The 19,702-nt window shown below is 37.5% G+C and overlaps 1 protein-coding gene across 1 annotated transcript in view; it reads left to right on the top strand.

The window, feature by feature from the left end:
* Nucleotides 1–4,839: 4,839 nt before the first annotated feature.
* The window catches only part of nkd2b (NKD inhibitor of WNT signaling pathway 2b), a 29,803-nt gene continuing 14,940 nt past the window's right edge, over nt 4,840–19,702 (top strand). Inside the window, exons 1-3 of the mRNA XM_046877415.1 lie at nt 4,840–5,061; nt 5,163–5,189; nt 5,277–5,359. Coding sequence (XP_046733371.1) covers nt 5,037–5,061; nt 5,163–5,189; nt 5,277–5,359 — 135 coding nt within the window. The 5' untranslated portion in view covers nt 4,840–5,036. The remainder of the gene's footprint in view (nt 5,062–5,162; nt 5,190–5,276; nt 5,360–19,702) is intronic.

The raw sequence follows: 19,702 nt of genomic DNA, 5'->3' as shown, positions 1-19,702 counted from the left end.
AAAAAAAGCTACTTAAGTACAGTAAGGAATTACATTCACTTCGTTACTGTCCACCATTGAATGAATACTTTTCCAGCTGTACGTGATTTTTTTTAACATATTGTTGGAGGCACAGAATTGTATAAGTCTTCTTTGGATGTGGGAGCATGAAAATTCTCCAAGATTTGAACTAGAGATCCAAACCTGTTCTAGCATGACAATGCCCCTGTGCACAAAGCCACCTCCATGAAGGGATATACACAGGGAAGAGTGGAAGATCTGCTATAGAGCTCTGACCTCAACCCTATGAATTTGAACACTGACTGCACCCCAGGCCTTCTCAGCTCACCTACTTCAGTAGCATCTTCCCTGAAGAGTGGATAGTATAACAAAAAATGGTGACCAAATGTAGAATGCGAAGTTCATAAAGCACATATAAATGTTATGGTCAGGTGTCCACAAACTTTAGTACAGCAGAATAGAAGTGCTATCATAAAACATTGTCTAGCATCAAAACCCTTTAGTGTGAATGTGCCCTTCAGACAGTTGATATACTGTATGTGGTTATATCCTGTATTTCCCATTTATTTGACAAAAAAAAAATTCCACAAAATGCGGCGATGAATCTGCATATGCAAATGTTTCTTCTACTCCATGTATAGCAGCATTGTTGACTTTGAACAACATCACTGGCCGGTTTCAATGATGGAAAAGGAAAGTGACACCTACAAAAAGTGCAAATTTAAGGCTGGGTTGAAACCTACATTTAAGGTGCAACAGAATGCTCCAGGTTTTTTAATGTCTTTGTTGTCCCGCATCATATATAATATACAGAATATGGTGGTATTATATACCCACCACAGCTGTGGAAAAGTGTAAATATTCAATTATAAAGACACGTACAGGCGAGTTGTCATTAAATCAAAGGGATACATGTGCAAACACTGTTTCTTTTCATATTTATACATTTGTCATTGATGGAAAATCCGAATCTGAAATACACTACCTTGCTGTGAATTATGGCTGTGTCCCAAACGCAGGGCAATGAATTATTTGTTCTGTCAGGTAATCATTGTGTACACAAGACGTGGCTCGAATAGAAAATGTTATAACTAATTATTAATAACAAATAGGATTTGAGCCAAAAAATGTCACTCATGTCTGAGCTACTGTATGTGTGAACTCTTACACTTTTTTGTGTGTGTGTGTTGAATAGCATCACAGTGTGTTACAGTCCCAGTTTTCCTCTAAAACACTTCATCAGAGAAAAAAAAAAAGACAGAGAGATAAATAACCCCGTAATTGAAATGTCTGGAGGCGTTTCTTCACATCAGGCATCTGTTGAATCGCATCTGCTAAAAGAAGGGTGGAGGAAAAAAAACTCAACGGTGGAGGCGAATCAAAGCCCTTATTGTTGGAGGTTTGATCACATTCCCTTGTGGTTTAAAAAAATTGCCAGCAAAGTTTTAAACAAAACAAACACCCTGGTGTTTGTCTTCTCAACTGTCAAGCAGGTATGTGGCCCCAAGCAGTAAGACGTCAATCTACCTGCCAATGAAGATGCACAAAACGACATGGATGCGGAAAGGCCTTTGGTGGTGCATGTTTGTTAAACAGGATTAAAGTAGAGTTGCTAATGTCTGCCTATAGATTGTTCTCAGAGTGGGCAGAACTTGTATAAAGAGCACGAGCATTAGAAGGTTAGGAGGGCTGATCTGAATGGACATGCCTCTGATTCCTGCCTCCTAATCTGCCTCCTAGCTGAGACTCCATGTCTGCTCTTTCTGGCCCACTTCCACCCTGGAAATCTGTAAGTGTGGTGTAATATCCACATCACAGATGGCTAGTAGAGGAGCCGCAACATCATAACCGCAGCTGGATATGTCATTATGGCCGGCCACACTGACCACTGTGACCACACACATCGAGGCAGTCGATTTACAGTCGTGTGGGAAATAAAGATGGTAGAAAAAAAACGAGAAGAGCATAATGATTTTTGAATGAAATTTCTACCAATTAAAAAAATATTCATGGAGCAGCAAAAAAATTTTTTTAATAACAATAAAAAAACAATCTAGGAAGAATCCTGCTTCAATACCAGTACGAATAATTCAAGCACATAATAGTGCAAACAAAATGTATTTTTTTTATTGCAAATATAATCAATCAGGCAAAACAGGTTTGGTGTCAGATGTCAAATTGTGTACCTGTATAAAGTATGTTAAATTAAAAATTAAAAGCCAAAATGACATTCCTCCCTGAACATTGCATCTTAGAAGTGTTTTATATATAATCATATAAACTATGTGCATATTTGTTTTCTTTCCTCCCCTGAATTTATTCTTTTATATTTTGAACCTGTGGCTGGCTGTGTAATTATATGTAAGAGATATATATTATAGCACCTCTGGGTGGAATATATTAGACAGTAAGTGAGGTCAGAAAAATGGGCAAGCATAATGATTTGAGTTTGACAAGAGACAAATTGTGACGTCTAGACGACTGGGTCAGAGCATCTCCAAAACTGCAGCTCTTGTGGACTGTTCCCGGTCTGCAGTGGCCAGTATCTATCAAAAGTGGTCCAAAGAAGAAACAGTGGTGAACTGACAACAGATTCATCGGTGGCTGAGGTTCATTAGCGCAGAGGAGCTACTGAAGCTCAAATTACTGGAGAAGTGAATGCTGGTTTTGGTCGATGGGTCAGGACTGTTTTGGGACCAACACAATATTAGGCAGGTGGTCATATTGTTATTCATGTTATGCCTTTTTATACAGAGACTTTAACATTTATGAAAGGAGTCTTCAGGACAGAGGACTTTCTCAGAATCCAGAAAACCAGATTATTTTTGTCTTTTAAGAATGTAAAAAGTCATTATAGTCTGTAAATACACATGGTTACAAGCATGTATTATTAATTGATAAATGAAAAGTTATAATCATTAGCAGATTGTTGAACAATAAATGGGATAAATCATACGCTGTTATTGGGCAATAAACAACTTTGTGATAGTAATAGTATTGAGGTAGACTATTGTTGATCTTTTTCCAATAATAGCACATTTAGATTCTTGTAGGTCTAGAATAGACAGGGAACTAAAGACATATTAAACATAATTTATTTTTCTGTTCCTGAATGTCGACTAAAGGTTTTGTTATGGTTCTTCAAAGCACTAACTGCTAAAAATGTTAATTCCAGACTCTGTTTTTAATATATACTCAGTTTCATGCCACATGTGAAAACCAAAGATAGAAAAAGAAACTTTGACTGCTTCACAATGTGTACATTTTTATTGGGTTTTGGACAAAAGTGCCAGTCAAAAGTTCAGAAACACCTCATTTTCAGCAATAATGAGATCCATGCATGTTCCTTTTGTTTCTATGCAACAAACTAGTTAAAAGGCAAAACCAAACAAAATTGAAGAGTAAATGACTGGACAAAAGCTGTGTGGACAGGTGAGTTCAACTTTGACATTTTTGAAGAACATATGTTAGATGGACAACAAGAGAGATGATGTTAACAGACTGCCTAACATGAACAGTCTAACGTGAAGGTGGAAGCTTAATGGTTTGGGGTTGTTTTGGAGCAGGGAAGGTTGGACACTTGTTCTGGATGACAGGAATACCGAACCAACTTAGATATAGAATTCCATACTTCAGCACCAACCAATGTTTCTAGTTATCTGGACTGTGGCTTATTGGAATCAAATTCACCATGCAACAAGACAATGACCTGAAACAAACGTCCAAGCTGTGTAAAAGTTATTTAGAAAGCAAAACAGTCATATGAAGTGAAAGGCCTGTCCATCGCATCTAAATCCTTTAGAACTGCTGATGTTGAACTGAATTACAAGGTCAGAAAGAAATCCTCAATTAGTGAAGAACAATTTTGGCAAGTTTTACAAGAGGCATGGCAAAGTATTCCAGCTGAATGTTTGGTAAAACAAACTGTCTGAATGTTAAAAGTGTGTAAAGCTGTTCTTCATGCTGAGGAAGGATTTTTCAATGAAAATAAAGTTGTTTTTTTTGGTAAATTTGTTTGGGTTTCCAAACATTTGACTGGCACCGTACGTTGTTTTAACTATACGTTAACTTATTATGGTTGCTCATATAAATTATTATTCTGTAATCATGACCATATATTAGTCCTTTAATTTAATATGGGTCTTAGAATAGACCAAAATGTGATCATTTATTATATTCCATATTAAATAAAATAAATGTTCGTCGGACTGTGGTAGACATTAACACGAGAAACGTGTATTTCTGTTTGGTAAGAAGTAATAAAGAAATGAAAGAAAATATATATTTGTTCAGCCCTGTTAGCAAGTGAATGAGAGAAATTACTAGATCCAAGTATTTCTTTCAGATAATCATTGTTTTCTTTTTTTGTCACTCAAAAACAAAACACTTGTTTATTGTAATAAAATATATACATTAAAACTATTATTATAGTAGTTTTTATTTCACATTTCAGAGAGGAATCGGTTATTGCATTATAAGAGACCCCCAAAAAAAACTTTAAAAACGCCATTTTTGTTTTAGAATTAAATCAGTAATCAGATATAAAGCGCGTGAGAGTGCACGAGCGGGGTTTCTGAGAGCGTCGCGCGAGCCCCTTCTTCAGCCAATAGGAGTCCGTTTGTCTGTTTGGAACAGTTGTGGGAGGGGTGTAAGGGCGCGCGGATCAGAGGGCGGAGTGCAAATAACTTATTAGAGCTTATAAGTGCGCACTACTTTTAAACATTGCGATAAAGGGACCTGCGCCCTATCTAGTGCACTTTGTATTGTTTTTTTTCTCTTAATTAACGTGCAGCATTTTAACTGTTCAGTCTCAGTCTTATCTGGCATTTGGAGCGACGGAGGCGCAGTGGAGCGGATTGGAGCGTATACGCGTGTGTACATGTACAACTTTATTGTATAATTTCTTACCTGACAGAAAAGTAAAATATCAACAAGACTTTTTGTCCATGGATAGTTTTTAATACATATTATTTTTGGTTCTTGGTGACCATGTGAACTATTGAAGCCAAAAAGTGTTTTTTTTTTTAATTAAAAAAATGGGTAAACTTCATTCCAAGTACGGTGAGTACATTCAGCCCCAATGTATTTATTTATTTTCTTATTGAATTGTTAATAAATAACACTCTAATAACTCTTACATCTTCTCCCATCATCTCCCACAGCCTGCAAAAGGAGAGAAAACCCTGAAGGTGAGTCTCTTTAATGTAACTGGACAATTTCCACAAGTTAGTAAATAAAACTGAGTGTAATTTATGGATTTAATTCGAATTTTTCAGGGGACAGTTCTGTAGTCAGTGGGTTTCTTTCCAAAAGAGGAGGAGAAACCGAGAGATCTGAGCAAAAATCAAGGCACATTCAGGTAAAGTGGGAATGTTTCAGTCATTCATATTAAAACTGGGATGATTTGGATTATCTGTTCACACTCGCATTGAGGACATTAAATCAAAACCATATGTTATTTTTGTTCACACTGGAATACTTGGTTTTGTGTTGGTATGTTTCAGGCAAATGTGGTAGCATCTCTGAAGACTGTTAATTGGTCTTAAATTGGGATTTTTTTGTGTTCACATAGATATATCTGCTGCTCTTGGGATTTTTTTGTTTATACTTGGATATGTTTGCTGAAATCGGGATGTTTCTGTTTTTATTATTTTTTGTTTTTACTTGGATGTTTGTTGAAATTGGGATGTTTATGTTATTCTGTTGACATTTGGATTGTGGACTTTGATTTAGATGATATTTTTGGCTCATTTCAAGATTTCTATTCTGTTTACACTGCTGGAATTGGGATCTGGGTTTTATGTTTATAAATGGATATGTTTGCTGGAATTCGGATATTTGGATCGATTCTGTTTACACTTAGATTGGGGACATTTTATTTAAATCAAATTTTAGCTCATTTTGATTTTTTTTTTTGTTCACACTAGAATACAGTTTGTGTTGGTGTGTTTTAGGCAAATGTTGTAAAATATCAATGAATATTGTGAAAATTGGGCTTACATTAATGTCTTTGTTCACAATGAGATGTTTTTGCGTAAATTGGAATACTTTGGTTTATGTTGGTATGTTTCTGTCAAATCCGGTAGCATTATTGGGATAATTGGGTTTACATTGGGATTGGATATTTCTGCTGCGATTAGGATGTTTCTGTCTTTTATGTGTATACTTAGATATGTCTGCTGAAATTGGGATGTTTCTCATTTTTTTTTAGATTATACCTGGATATGCTTCTGAAATTGGGATATGTTTCCACTGTTCTGTTCACACTCATATTTCTATTCACTTTAGTGGAATTCAGCTTAAATTGAGACAGTTTAGCTCACATTGAAAGATTCACGCTGGAATATACAGCTTATGTATATACAGTTTGTGTTGGCATCTTTTTTTCAAGTCCTAAAGCACCTTTAATAATATTGGTCCAGATGATATTTTTTTGTATGTTTCTATACACATTTGGATGCTTCTGGATATGTTTGGATATTGAGTTCATATTAGTATATTTCAGTTCCCACAGAGTATTTCTTTGTATACTGAGATATTTCTTCACCCATTAGATATATGTGACCTTATATTAAGATATTTATGTTCATGTTGATATTTTTCTGTTTTCTGCAGAATTTCCACTCATATCGTAACTAGCGTATTTTAGCGTATTTTAGTGACTCTACTCTATATTGTTAATAGTAGAATAATTACAGTCACATCTGTTTTTACCACTCAGACGTTTTTATTAATTATTATCTTGTAAAATGTATTAAAGGGTATAATTCCTTTTAATGCCACAGCGATTTTCAGCATTTAAAATGTTTAATTGGTGGTGTTTCAGGCACTACTAAAACATGATTGTACTTTGGTTTTGAATTGAATCTAATCTCAGCAGAAAAAAACTTTTAGGAAAGAAAAGTGATGGTCGATTTTCACATTTACACATCAGATCACCACTGATTTCTTCAGATCAACAAGATTTGTGTTCACAAAGCAGTTTGAAGGAATGTCAAGCTGTCTTTCTTGTGAAGGTTTTGTTCTCTGTCACACTTGGCAGCAGAAGTACGTTTCTTTATACACAATATTTTACTCTATAGGTTTTGACAGCCTGAAACTTGGCTTGCGAGTATGTATGAGAGTGCGTATGTGTGGGGCAGCCGCAGGCAGGATTGCATCACCGCTTATCCCCTTTGTGAAGTCCAGGATTGTGGAGTTTGACAGCATTGCATCACTCCTCCGAGTGTTATTTTAAAGGGCATGAGGGAGGTTCAGAGGTGGGCAGTTACAGATGAAATCACACTCGTTATGCACAACCGCAGCACATTAGTGTGATGTTAACTCAACATCAAGCCCGACTTCTTAGGAAAAGTCTCTGTGGGTGTGTTTTGGCTTTGATTTACAGTTTTTGACTCTGTGTACGTTCATAACAGAGAGCTTCATTCACAAGGTGTTTGTACGTTTCTCAGTGGTAGATGAACCTTATTTGGTTATGCATAAGCTGCAAACCAAATACAAATGATGTACATTTATTATAGCCATATGAAGGATTGTGAAGTATTGGGACACCTGACGTTTTCAACCGAATGCGGTTTTTCTTCGAACTGTTACCACAAAAGCCACACAATTGTATATGATATCTTTGGAGGCTGTAGCATGAATTGTCTCCTACACTTCAACTACGAGACCCAAACCTTTTCCAGCTTGACAAAGCTTAATGATGGTATTTTTTATATGGGTTGGAAGTGTGTGTAAGATCTTGAGTGGTCTGCAGTGGAGCTCTGACCTCAACCCTACTATACACCTTTGGGATGAATTGAAACGCGAATTGAAACGCTGAGTGCACCTTAGGCCTCCTCAACTATCTACATCAGTACCTGACTTTACTAACACCCCCCCCAAAATCTAGTGAAATATCCTCCCAGAAAAGGGGAGGCTAAATGTGGAATGGGATGTTCAAACAACAGATAAATATTTCATGGTCAGGTGTCTGCAAACCTTTGTCCATATAATGTGTATCTAGCATCTCGTTTTTAAAGTGTTCATTAAAATAGCAGTTTTTTGTCTGGTACTATTACTGAGAAACGATGCGTAGCACTACATAACTGTTCTGGTGGCTTGTGGTGGTCCAACACTTTCATCTTGCTTTTCTGTCAGTTTTCCCCTGTAGGTAAGTAGACAACAAATCTCTTAACCATTATAACAAAATTCATTTTCCTCAAAAGCAAAAAAGCTGCCAGAATCAACTGTTTGTTGCACCCCATGCCCCCCTCTGGTTTATTGTGAAGGTGGAATGAAGGGGGGATAACATTCCTCTGTCATCTGGCTGCGACTTCAAAGCTGCTCGTCACTGAATGGCTCCAACAGCCGCCGTGAGATCCTGCTCTAAAAATCTGGGGGATGTGGGGGTGGAGAGAGAGAGAGAGAGAGAGAGAGAGAGAGAGAGAGAAGAAAGACAGAAAGAAGAGGGAAGGGATACAGGGAAAACTGAGAGATATACAGAGAAGGAGAGAGAGATACAGAGAGGTGGACAGAAAGATCAACTGGTACAAGAGAGAGTGTGTAAAGAAAGAGCATAAAAAAAAGTAGAGATTGATTGAGAGAGACAGCAGAAGATAGAAATGAAGGGACAGAGAGAAACTGATTGAGAGAGTGTGAGACAAAACGAGGCAGAGAGGGACAGAAATAGACAGGCGATGAGATATAGAGAGACAAGTGAGCAGAGGTAGGGAAGAGAAAGTGTAAACGAAAGAGATGGATGGAGAGAGTGAATGTGGAAGAAATATTTATTCAGAAAAAGAGAAATGCAGAAAAAAACTTGTGCAGACAGACAGATCATTTGAAGACAGAATGTGATATGTATTTACAGATGTGTAACCAAATAATTAAAATAAAAAACAAACAAGAGTAGTTCAGATGAAATTCAGTGGTGGACAGTAACGAAGTAAATGTAATTTTTTCGCTGTACTTAAGTAGCTTTTTAACGTCTCTGTACTTCATTGAAGTATTTCCATTTGGAGTGACTTTTACTAAACTTCACTTCATTTCAAATATCTACATTTTGCGAAACCAGTCGTTCCTATTTGTTTATGTGCGGATAAAAACGCAACTGGTCAATCACACAGCAAGCCACCAATCAGGGTAGAGCACGCGCTCTGTTTTGAAACTTATTTTGATCGCTGCTTGGTATCTACTTATCACCAACATACAGATCAACAACAAGCAACATTTTAAGAGCAATAAATAATGAAGGAAACTCCTGACTCTAACTTACCACAACACTCCTGGCCTTATTTGCATGTTTTTTTGGGGTTTTTTTTTTGCAGTAGTTGAAAAGAAGGTTTTTGTCTCATCCAAATTTTAATAGATATCAATAAGTGTTTAAATTTCATCGTTGTGCTACGAGTAACCTGAGTCTTTTTGATTTGATTAAGCAAGAATCATTATAACATTATAATAAATCATCCGTACTTTGGATACTTAAATACATTCGAATACTTTTGTACTTTGAATCAAGCGAAAGTTTAAAGGGAGCACTTTTACTTTTTCTGGAGTCATATTTTACTGAGTGTATCTAAGTATCTGAAGTACATGGTTTGTCCACCACTGATGAAATTTTAGGACTGAACTTTTCATCGTTATTGTAACACTGATACCAAGCGCCTCACGAGGGGGTCATTCATTTGTTTCACAATTTGTATGTGATTTTCCACAAAGTGCATAGTTTGCATGATCAAATGACAAACACACACACACACAATCACACACATAAAGCAGCATTTTCAGGGAGGAGAAGACAGACAGCCACACATCCTGAGGTTTTCGAGGATGAAATGAGGCTCATGGTCGGTATTTACAGCGAACAAGTTTGTTCGCTCATAAATAATAGTGGTGTAATTAGGTTTGCTTAAAGAGGTGCTCAGTGAAGTTTGTGGTTATTTTACAGGTCTTCCTCCCTCCCACTCCGATCAGCAGGGGGTGATACATAAGGCTACATTTGGACGGGTATTTACAGGCAGGGCAACTGCTGACTGATCAAAGATGCACACTGCAAAAACACGCCTTGTTTTTCTTCCTTTTTTTCTTTTTTTTTAAAGAAGGGCAGGGAGGAAGAGAGTGAATCAGCAAATGCCTTGACTTCATTTTAGAGCGAAGGAGTGATTTTTGACAGATCATCACAGGTGTTTGTGCCTGACTTATATAAACACCTGGCGTGTGGTAACAACTGAAAGAGAGAGAGAGAGAGAGAGAGAGAGAGAGGAGGGGAGAGAGGGAATGATTAACATTAGTGCTCTGTGTTAGGCTTCTTTTTGGTGACAGCTTGACACACACACACACACACACACACACACAAAGGCTCTTTTATCTTATACAACTAGAATAGACTTTTTAAAGTTTCTATATTTTGATATTTTGAACAATTTAAAACAAACATATATTGTACTTTACTATAGTTTATTATTCAAAACAGTTTTTCTTAAGTAACACCTACAGCTTTGTGAGCAAAGCTCTACACCATGATTCATCGACCGTATCATTGCAGAAACGCCTCAAATTGGTATGATCTGATATATTTGTTATATTTCCCCGTCCTCCACAGCTTTTCTTATACCAGTATATCGTAAAAATTGATTATCAGTCCATGACAATTCGTCGTGTTCCATGCTTCCTTCCTTCCTTCTCTTGTCTCTTATGAGAAAACATAAGTGACACTTTTCTCGGCCAAGTGAGCACGCACTGCTTTCGACTTAAACGTACGGCCATATTCAGGAGTCTGGCAAGTTTAAGAATTTTTTTTACACTCCCTCCCTTTTTTTTCTCCCTGTTTTTTTTTTCTGGATGTGGCTTTAGAAGAAGGCGAGCTGCCAGCCTTCATGTCTGAATGAAAAGCATGTGGCTAGAGTCCAGAACAGCGGGGCCTTTCATTGCGGCCTCTCTGCTCACAGCCAGCTCTGGTTTGGACAGCAGAAGTACCCGAGGGGAGAAGAAGTTTGTAGGGTGGGCTTGTTTTACTGAGGGCCTTTAAAGGGCGTGTAGTCGCTCCATTTAAAGAGCGATGGGATTCTGTGGAAAGGCTATGCTACATGTTTGACATTGGGCAACTCTCAATGCCACACTTGGATCTTTCCAGCTTTTTCTAGGATATTTTTTTTTCTCCCAGATGAAACACGCTGGAAGGATTTCAATATTATTTTTTGAAATTTTAGGGTTGTGCCTTTTTTTTTTTTTTTTTTAGACCTGTATGCACAATCATATTTCACCACATCATATCACGCCAAAACAGCTCCAAGTCATATTATTTTGTTTTTTTTAGTTGCTATAAATATGCCAAACACATTGCATGAATATACTGCGTGGTGAAGCAGCAACTAATGTTACACTTTCATAGCTCTAGAGCTTTGAGTTTGAGCCAGAGTTTGGGTTACTGTATGTGTGGAGATTCACATGTTTTTCCCATGTCTGTGTGGGTTTCCTCTGGTTTATTTGGTTTCCTCCAATTTTTTAAACATGCCGGAAGGGTGGACTGGATACTTTTAATTTCCTCAAGGTGTAAATGTGTGTCCAGTTTATGTCCCTCAGACAGGCTCTGGATCCACCTGAAGATTGATCAATCAATCAATCAATCAATCAATCAATCAACCAACCAATAAATAAATCAATCAATTTGTCAACAATCACACAGATTTAATATAGTAATTACAGAAATATCTGTATTTTAATCTCAGTCATTTATTGCATTTAGTTTGGTTTCAGTGAAAGATAGAAAAGAGATTTCCACAACAGAATTTTCAGGAATATGACAAGTGTTCATTATTTTTTAAGTGCAGGATGAAATGCAGTGTAAAATGGCTTCTGTGAAGTCTTGACTGATTAAAAAAAAAATCTCAGAAAGGTACACTCGTAGTCATTTCTTTTACCCCACCTCCACACGCGAAACTAATCCAGCCTGAATAAGGTTTGAAAGAAGAGATGCACACACCTACTCTTTCTGTTTTGTGAATCTAAATCCCTTCGTTTGCTACTGTTCGTCGTCCCCACTCAAAGTTCACACCTTGAGCTGAAAGAATGAAAAAAGCGTGTTGAATGAAAGAAAATCAATCATGAGTGTAGACATGAGTGTAGTTTAGTATGGATCACATTTTAATAAGCACATGGATGACATTCTTTAAATCATTTAAAAAACATTCATTTAAAAGAAATCCTGCTGAATAGTGGAGTGAACAGAACATTGTTCATTTCTAGACTCTGTATTGCTGATAGAAACCAAGTGAAACTTCGCATGGATGTTAAAACTGTTTTTTTTTGTCTCTAATGGAAATAAATTTGGGGGGAATTGTTTGTGTACATACCTGTTATCTCCTCTGGATCTGCCTTTTCATGCCACACTCTCATAATTAAGTAAATGTTTATGAGTTAATATGTAAATCATTTTCCTAATGATGAGTGAGTGAACATTAAATCATGAGCTTAACTGATATTAATGCAAGCTAATAAAGTTAAGCACGGCTAGGTGTTTTGCCAACATTACTGTATATCGATGTTGTGATAAATTGTCACAGCACACTTTTCTGATACGGCACCTATTATGTTTTTTTGAAAAATGACATACTTAATCTTTACATTTTGAAGTTTTTTTTCAAATGCGTTCTCCCAGATCAGAGATCTGCTCAAAGCATGAGATAACGAAATATAAATGAATGAACAGCCCTACCTTTTAAACATCTTCGTGCTTGAGATGTGGCTGTCCATCAAAAGCAAACAGCAGCTCTGTCCTGAGCTTTTAAAGTCTGCATGTGGAAGACAAGTGTGTGTGTGTGTGTATTGGTTAGCGAAAGGATTTGTATGTGTGTAGTGAAGAAAAAGAACAAGAATGAAAAGTGTGTTTATGGACGTGTGCTAATGACTAACGTGCTCTGGCTCTTTAGCATGCGAGCGGGTGAATGTTTATTCTTTGAATATTTAATTCCCAGAATATTTATTCAGCCCAGAGAGCTTTGAAGGTGCTTGCTTACATTGCTTCAAGTTCCCGTCTTAGCTTTTATTTTCCCCTTTGGGAGGAGTGGCGTCATCATTACACACACACGTGTGTACACACACACGAATACCTTGATGATTGAGTATAAGGAAAACGTTTTGGTAGAAATGTTCACCTTAATACAAAGCGACTTTATTGCAGTAAAGCCAGGATTGTGGGATCCCATGGTTTGATTTAGAAATTGTAAATGTGTCTGAACAGTGTTGCCTAGCAGTAAATAAAAGCTAACAAAACGCAATTAACAATGTCATGTTAATCTAATCACAGCCCATCCCCAATGGCCATAATTCATTTGTGCTAGCAAGTATCTGGAGAGTTAACATAGATTTAGTTAGCCTAAAAAATACCTGGGTTGAAACTAATTAAACTCCCTGAGTCTGCTGGAGCCGATCCTGAGTTTGAGCTGTCGGGCCAAGTGAAACACACACAGACTCCAGGCTTATTACATTCAAGTGCGTAAGGTACGATTTTATTTCAACCCCCTCCCCTCCCTCTTTACACTCTTTTCCAAATGGACTTCACTTTCCTGCAATCAAGATCGGTTGCATTTGCCATTGTTGCACATTTCTGTGGCTTATTGAAGGCAGTGAGTCTCTGATACATTTGTGGTGTCACAAGCTATTCAGATGTAATAGATCAGTAATGCACACTATATGGACAAAAGTTTGTGGACACCTCGCCATAAAATTTGTATGTGCTTCCATTTGCTGACCTTGACTCTTCTGGGAAGATGTTCCACTAGATTTTAGAGTGTGCTTGTGTAGATTTGTGCTCATTCAGATACAAGGATGTTAGTAAAGTCGTAGGTGAGGTGAGGAGGCCTAGGTTCAGTCAGTGTTCCAATTTATCCCAAAGGTGTTCAATAGGTTTGAGGTTAGCGCTTTATAGCAGGAGATCTTTCACTGAAAACCATCAAAGCATATAACCATGGACCTGGCTTTGTGCACAGGCTCATTGTAATTCTGGTGAAGACTTGGGTCTAATAGTACAAGTGATAGTAATCTTTGACAGGATGGTGTGATGCTGGCAGACTTAATGTATTCTAGTGTTTTTCAATTACAATTACATGGATGAATTATACATTTTACTTATTATCTATTTCTAGTTACATTTAATATTGTCAAATGTCCTCAGAACAAAATATCACTTAAGCTATAGCATGTATTAATTCTCTCTCGGTTTTGAAGACTTTTCTTGGCCACTGCAAAGCACTGACACTGGAGACTCCTTCCATAAATGGTAATTAAACATCTCCAAGTGTTACGAAATCAAGAAAAATATATATTTTTTGTTAATGTTTATTGTTAAGGATATTATCAGTTAATATGAATAAATGACTCATACAGATTCTAATAATCAGTCAAACCAACATAGACAAAAGGTCGTAGGTAGGACTTGCTGTGATGTTAAATCCATTCGATTTTAGCGTGATTTAGGTTTGGCTCAAGGATTTGTGTTGATTTTGTTCACACAGACTCCCACACCAGAGCTCTGGTTACTCGGGCTTGGGGGAGCAGTCTGAGGTTAAAGCCTGAAAATAACGTCTTGAGATCTGTTTGATCCTGGAAAAACACACATCCCTTTCTTTGCTCAGGTGCTGGGTAAATACGGCTCAGATACAAAGCTCAGCCCCTTAAAATCCTGTTTGAATGTCTAGGGGGTCTAAAGTCACCCTGGATTTATGTTTTTTTTAACTCTTTTACCTTTTACCGGATAAGATCTCATACTCATTGTTAGTTGTTTGCTTAGGGAATAATGCACATTCAAGGTGCATTCACAAGTTTTGTGTGCCTGTGCAAACGCCAAAAGGCGCAAAGTTTTTCCCTGATGAAACTCTATACTCTGTCGACTTTCCAGAGGAGCCGCGTGCCCTCCAGAGTGCAGACACCCTAAACCCTGACTTCCTGTTAAAACAAACCCTGGAACAAAAATGGGGACAGGATTAGACAGGTTGGGGTTTTTGATGCAAGGATACTTTTTTGTGTTTGAGTAAATGAAAATATAAAGATAGAAGTATGTTTCAACCATGCCCCACCAAACCCACCAAGACACCAGGTAGTATCAAAAAGTTTCGCTTTGTTTACAAGAAATTGCTTAGTTTGTTGAATTTTATACACTGTCACCTTCAAAATAGTCCCCTTGCACAGCAATACAGCGCTCCTTGCTTTCTCTAATGTGTCCTGGAAGCGTGTTAAGCACAGGATCTCCGCAATGGTGTCCAAACGGCAACATTTGAGCTGGATCAAATGGTCAAAAATGCGCACAGGGGCGAAATAGCAGACGTGGTAACGCACGTGGTCAGAAGAGCAACAGTTGCACAGCTCTCAGTGTACACAAGACAATGTCTTTGGCACACTCATTATGAAGGTTGGTGCTCCCTGTGACTGTGCAGCCTTGTACGGCCATCTTTTTGCCGTGCTGCAAAACTAGTCTCGAAACATTTTGGTACCACTTTGTATAAAACCACTTTAAAATTGTTGTGTAGTATTTTAGACAGGGCAAATCATTTTTTAATATATTTCTTATGTTCAGTGGTGGACACCTTTATTTTGTTCAGAAGATCTATCCATGGTAACAGCTTCCAAAGGATTTTTTACAGAATAGCCCTGAAATTTAGATAAATATATAGGTATAGACATATTTGCAACTTCAGACTTCAAGATGGAAATGTACACTTTCTCTGCAAACTGTCAAGCTGCAAAAGGGATCATTTGTTCAAGGTCTTGAAGTACAACTATGTGTTTAATTAATAAAAATTGTTAGCATTGGCAAAGAGCTTTGGTGTAAGAGTACATGCAGCAAATGACAGTACACGCCCATGCGCGTATTCCTTATATGCATTACATATAAAAGCTCATATTTAATGCTAAAGTATAAAACAGTGATGGTTTTATGGCCGACCAGAATCACAACGTCCAGGCCCACAGAATCTGGGCTTGTAAACCATCAAGCCGACGAGAAAGCTGCATTATGATGGTCTCATCAACACAATTATCTCGATGGGAAAATAAAATTACATATCAGCACACACCTGATTTTGCCTTTTTCAGCGATCCTTATTGACTACTTTTGAATCATTTTTTCTCTCCAGTGTTGCAGGCAATGTTTTCGAGGTCTAATAGTTTTGGTTTAAACTTCCTTTCTCGGACCGCTGTTTATTTTGCCAGCGTCACAGCACAAGAAAAACCCAAAGTACAAGTTTTCCAAACCGCTGCTCCGAGAAGAGCCTCCCTGTCTCGGGCCTCCAGCACGTATACCCACACACACATATGCACACACAAACACACACCACATGTGTAGGTATATCCATTATTCTGCTCATAAAGCTTCTCACACACATCTGAGAGTGGTTAGCTGTTGAAACACATGCTGCTTCAAAGCGCTGAGGAAAAGGAGAGACTGGTTTTCCTCCAACATTCCTTACAGATTGGAAATGGCTGCGTTAAAAAAATTATTCCAACACGCTCTTGCCAGTACAACACACCTCCTGATATTCTGTGTCCAGGCTTTATGGTGAACAAAGGTGTGATGATGTACCTGTATGGTTAAAATGTTTACAGCAGTGTTACACTGATTAGACTTTGCGTATTTATTAGAGATTCTGTTTTGTATTTGCTTTAATTGGATGGTTTCTGAAGCACAGGTCACTTTGAGAGTCTATTGTGGGAAATGGCATATTAAAGGAGAGTATTTGGTAGGGGAATGTTCACTCTGGTGCAGCATATACACTATATGAACAAAATAACTGATTTTTTTCCAGCCATATGTGGTTCTTCCCCAAACAATTGTATAGGATGTCTTCGGATGCGAAAGCATTACATTTCCTCTTTAGTTGACTTAGGAGACTCAAACCTGTTCCAACACAACATTGCGCCTGTGCACAAAGACAGCTCCATGAACATATGGTTTGGAGTGGAAGATCTCCTGCTATACAGCTTTGACCTCAACCCTATTGGACACCTTGGTGATGAATTGGAACACTGACTGCACGCCACTCCTACATCACCTGACTTTACTTACACTCTCGTCTATGAATTAATCTTAGTGTAAAATATGTTTGTCACAATTAATGGTGGATTCTATTTATCATGATGCATGTCATTGTGGGGTCTCATAATGCAGCTTGCCTTCAGTCTGACTTTGAAACAGAATAACACAATAGCTTCCTCTGATGCAGCCATGCTCGCTATTTTAGCTATTTTAATTAGAAATGATTGTGAGTGAGTTGAGACCAAGGATGAACTTGAATGATGTAGCTAATGTTCAGAACCAGAATTTACACATCATGCTGACAGTGTTGGCTTTTTCTGCCTTTGGGTTTTTCTTTAGTATTTCAGGGAGTTTTTGAGTTCATCTAATAAAGTAGCACTTTTTGGTTTAGTCCATGTCCACACATACATATACAAATATGAAAAGCATGAAGCATAGCGGCATTGCGTTACACCCGTACTGGCCATCTTTGTGGTCGCAGAAATCCCTGTTCAGTGTTTACGTAACGTCTCTTCCCGAACGTATGGCTCTGACACCCAATCCTGCTTTGAAGAGGAAAGAGGCCGTACGAAGGGAAAGGCTGGCGAAAAAGGCAGCTGAAATAAAACACTGTTCTATGTCACCTCGTTGTCACCTATGGCAACTCTGTTTCTTTCACCCGTGTCCTTCCCGACTTCAAACGCAGACGGGCGCCTGACTTTTTCCTCCACACTCTGACTTACTTCAAATAAACAGCCATTTTTGCTTAACAGACAGAGTCTGTGTACGATCCGGGCAGATATTTAACACACCCTGACATGCTTAAGAACATGGTGATCTGGGTTTTCTTTTTTTTTACTTTTTTGGTGGAAAACGACAGGAGAGACTGGGGGGATGACAAGTATCTGCCTGGATTTTGTGTGTGTGAAACTTGTGATTTGTAATCAAGACGGCTTTTCAGAGGCTGCGCTCTGAAACGAAAGAGTCAAAAAAAAAAGTGTACACTCGTCCAACAAGTTTTCTTAAGACATCTTTAGGATGTACTTGAAATGATATTATGGTTAAAAACGCTTGATGGCTTTTCAGAAATAATGTAATAATGTATGGAAAAATTTTTGTGTAGTGTAGATCATTATCTCAGAATCTCAATGTTATTAGTTAAATATATATGCTGCCTTGACTTATAAACTGAAATTATTGATTGCAGTCATAAGTCTTTCATAGGCATTATTTTATCTGCAGAAATTCAGTCCATTTCCATTTTTGTTTAGTAATAGTGAACAGACATGTGCTTCTACAACATTGCATTGTTGTGTACATTTGTTCTACATCTCTGACCATGAGACACACCGGCAGACGTTTCTGCACTGCTCTGTCTCTTCAATTTACATCCTGCCATCATTCATGTTGATACAGGCCTGGCTGATGGTATCAGCCTCAAGAATGTCACAGTATCAGCACATCTCTGTGTCTTTACCCCTATCATCGCACTACATACTCACACGGGGCGAGACCCAATTGTCTCCTCCCGTTTCACTGAAATCATTATCTCTGGCTCTTAAGCTCGCATTAAATCAGAAATGCTTCATGGTCAGGTTCACATCCCTGACTTTCTGTACTTCAAAGCTACGTGCTTGAATTTGCAATGCTTTGGTATCGCTTGCATCCTGGAAATGCACCTTTCACATTATGGAATTCAGCTTTTCATTACTTTTTCATGTGATGAAAATTGCACTGTTATGACACCTGAGGTTGCAATCTGCATAAAACATATGAGGTGGTATCAAAAGGTTTCAAGACTAGCTCTGTTTACAAGAAAGTATTTTATTTATTTATTTTTTCTAACGCACATGGTCAGGATAGCACCAGTTGCACCCCGAACGATGTCTCTTGGCACACTGATTTATGAAGGTCGGTGCGCCCTGTGATTGTGCGTGCAGCCTTATGCTGCCATCTATTGGAATGTTACAAAACTAGTTTTAAACTGTTTGATACCACCTCGAAGACTAAAAATGTAAAGACAGCACTCTGGTCACATGCTTGTTTTCTTTGTGAAGAGCCTGAACTTTATTTATTCAATCAATTTTTAAAGAATTTTTTTTTTTACAATCTATTGTTATGTTGTAATACATTTTGTTTATATATATATATATATATATATATATATATATATATATATATATATATATATATATATATATATATATATATATATATATATATATATATATATATATATATATATATATATATATATGAACAGTTCAAAACTATTTTTATTGCTTTATGCATTCAAAAAGGCACACTGTTATAAATTGATTCATGACACTTTTTAATAACACATTTTATCCATTAAAGCCAGGATTGAATCTCGAACGGAGTGTATCGCTACAGCCCTGCTGTTAAGCACTGAACAATTTATACCACACCATAATCTGGTGCATTGACATTCCCTGAAAGTTCATTGTCCTTATCACCTGCCTTAATTTGCATGAAAAAAAACAACAAAGAAAATATATGAAAATGAGGCATTGTTTGGCAAGTGACATCTCCTTTGTAGTTTTTGAGATCTAAGATCTGTGCAGTGCTGTAGTCGTTTCTAAACGGACTCTAAACCACCATTAAAGATAAGTGATTATTGTAAAATGTAAATTTAATATTAGTTTTGATGGTGTGCCATTTTCTTAATGTTTGAAGTGAACTGCGCTTTAACAT

The sequence above is a fragment of the Silurus meridionalis genome, chromosome 21 (assembly GCF_014805685.1).
Source record: "Silurus meridionalis isolate SWU-2019-XX chromosome 21, ASM1480568v1, whole genome shotgun sequence".
Taxonomy (NCBI): Eukaryota; Metazoa; Chordata; class Actinopteri; order Siluriformes; family Siluridae; genus Silurus; species Silurus meridionalis.
Note: the sequence above shows the minus strand (reverse complement) of the source record. Positions and strands in the feature narration are given on the sequence as shown.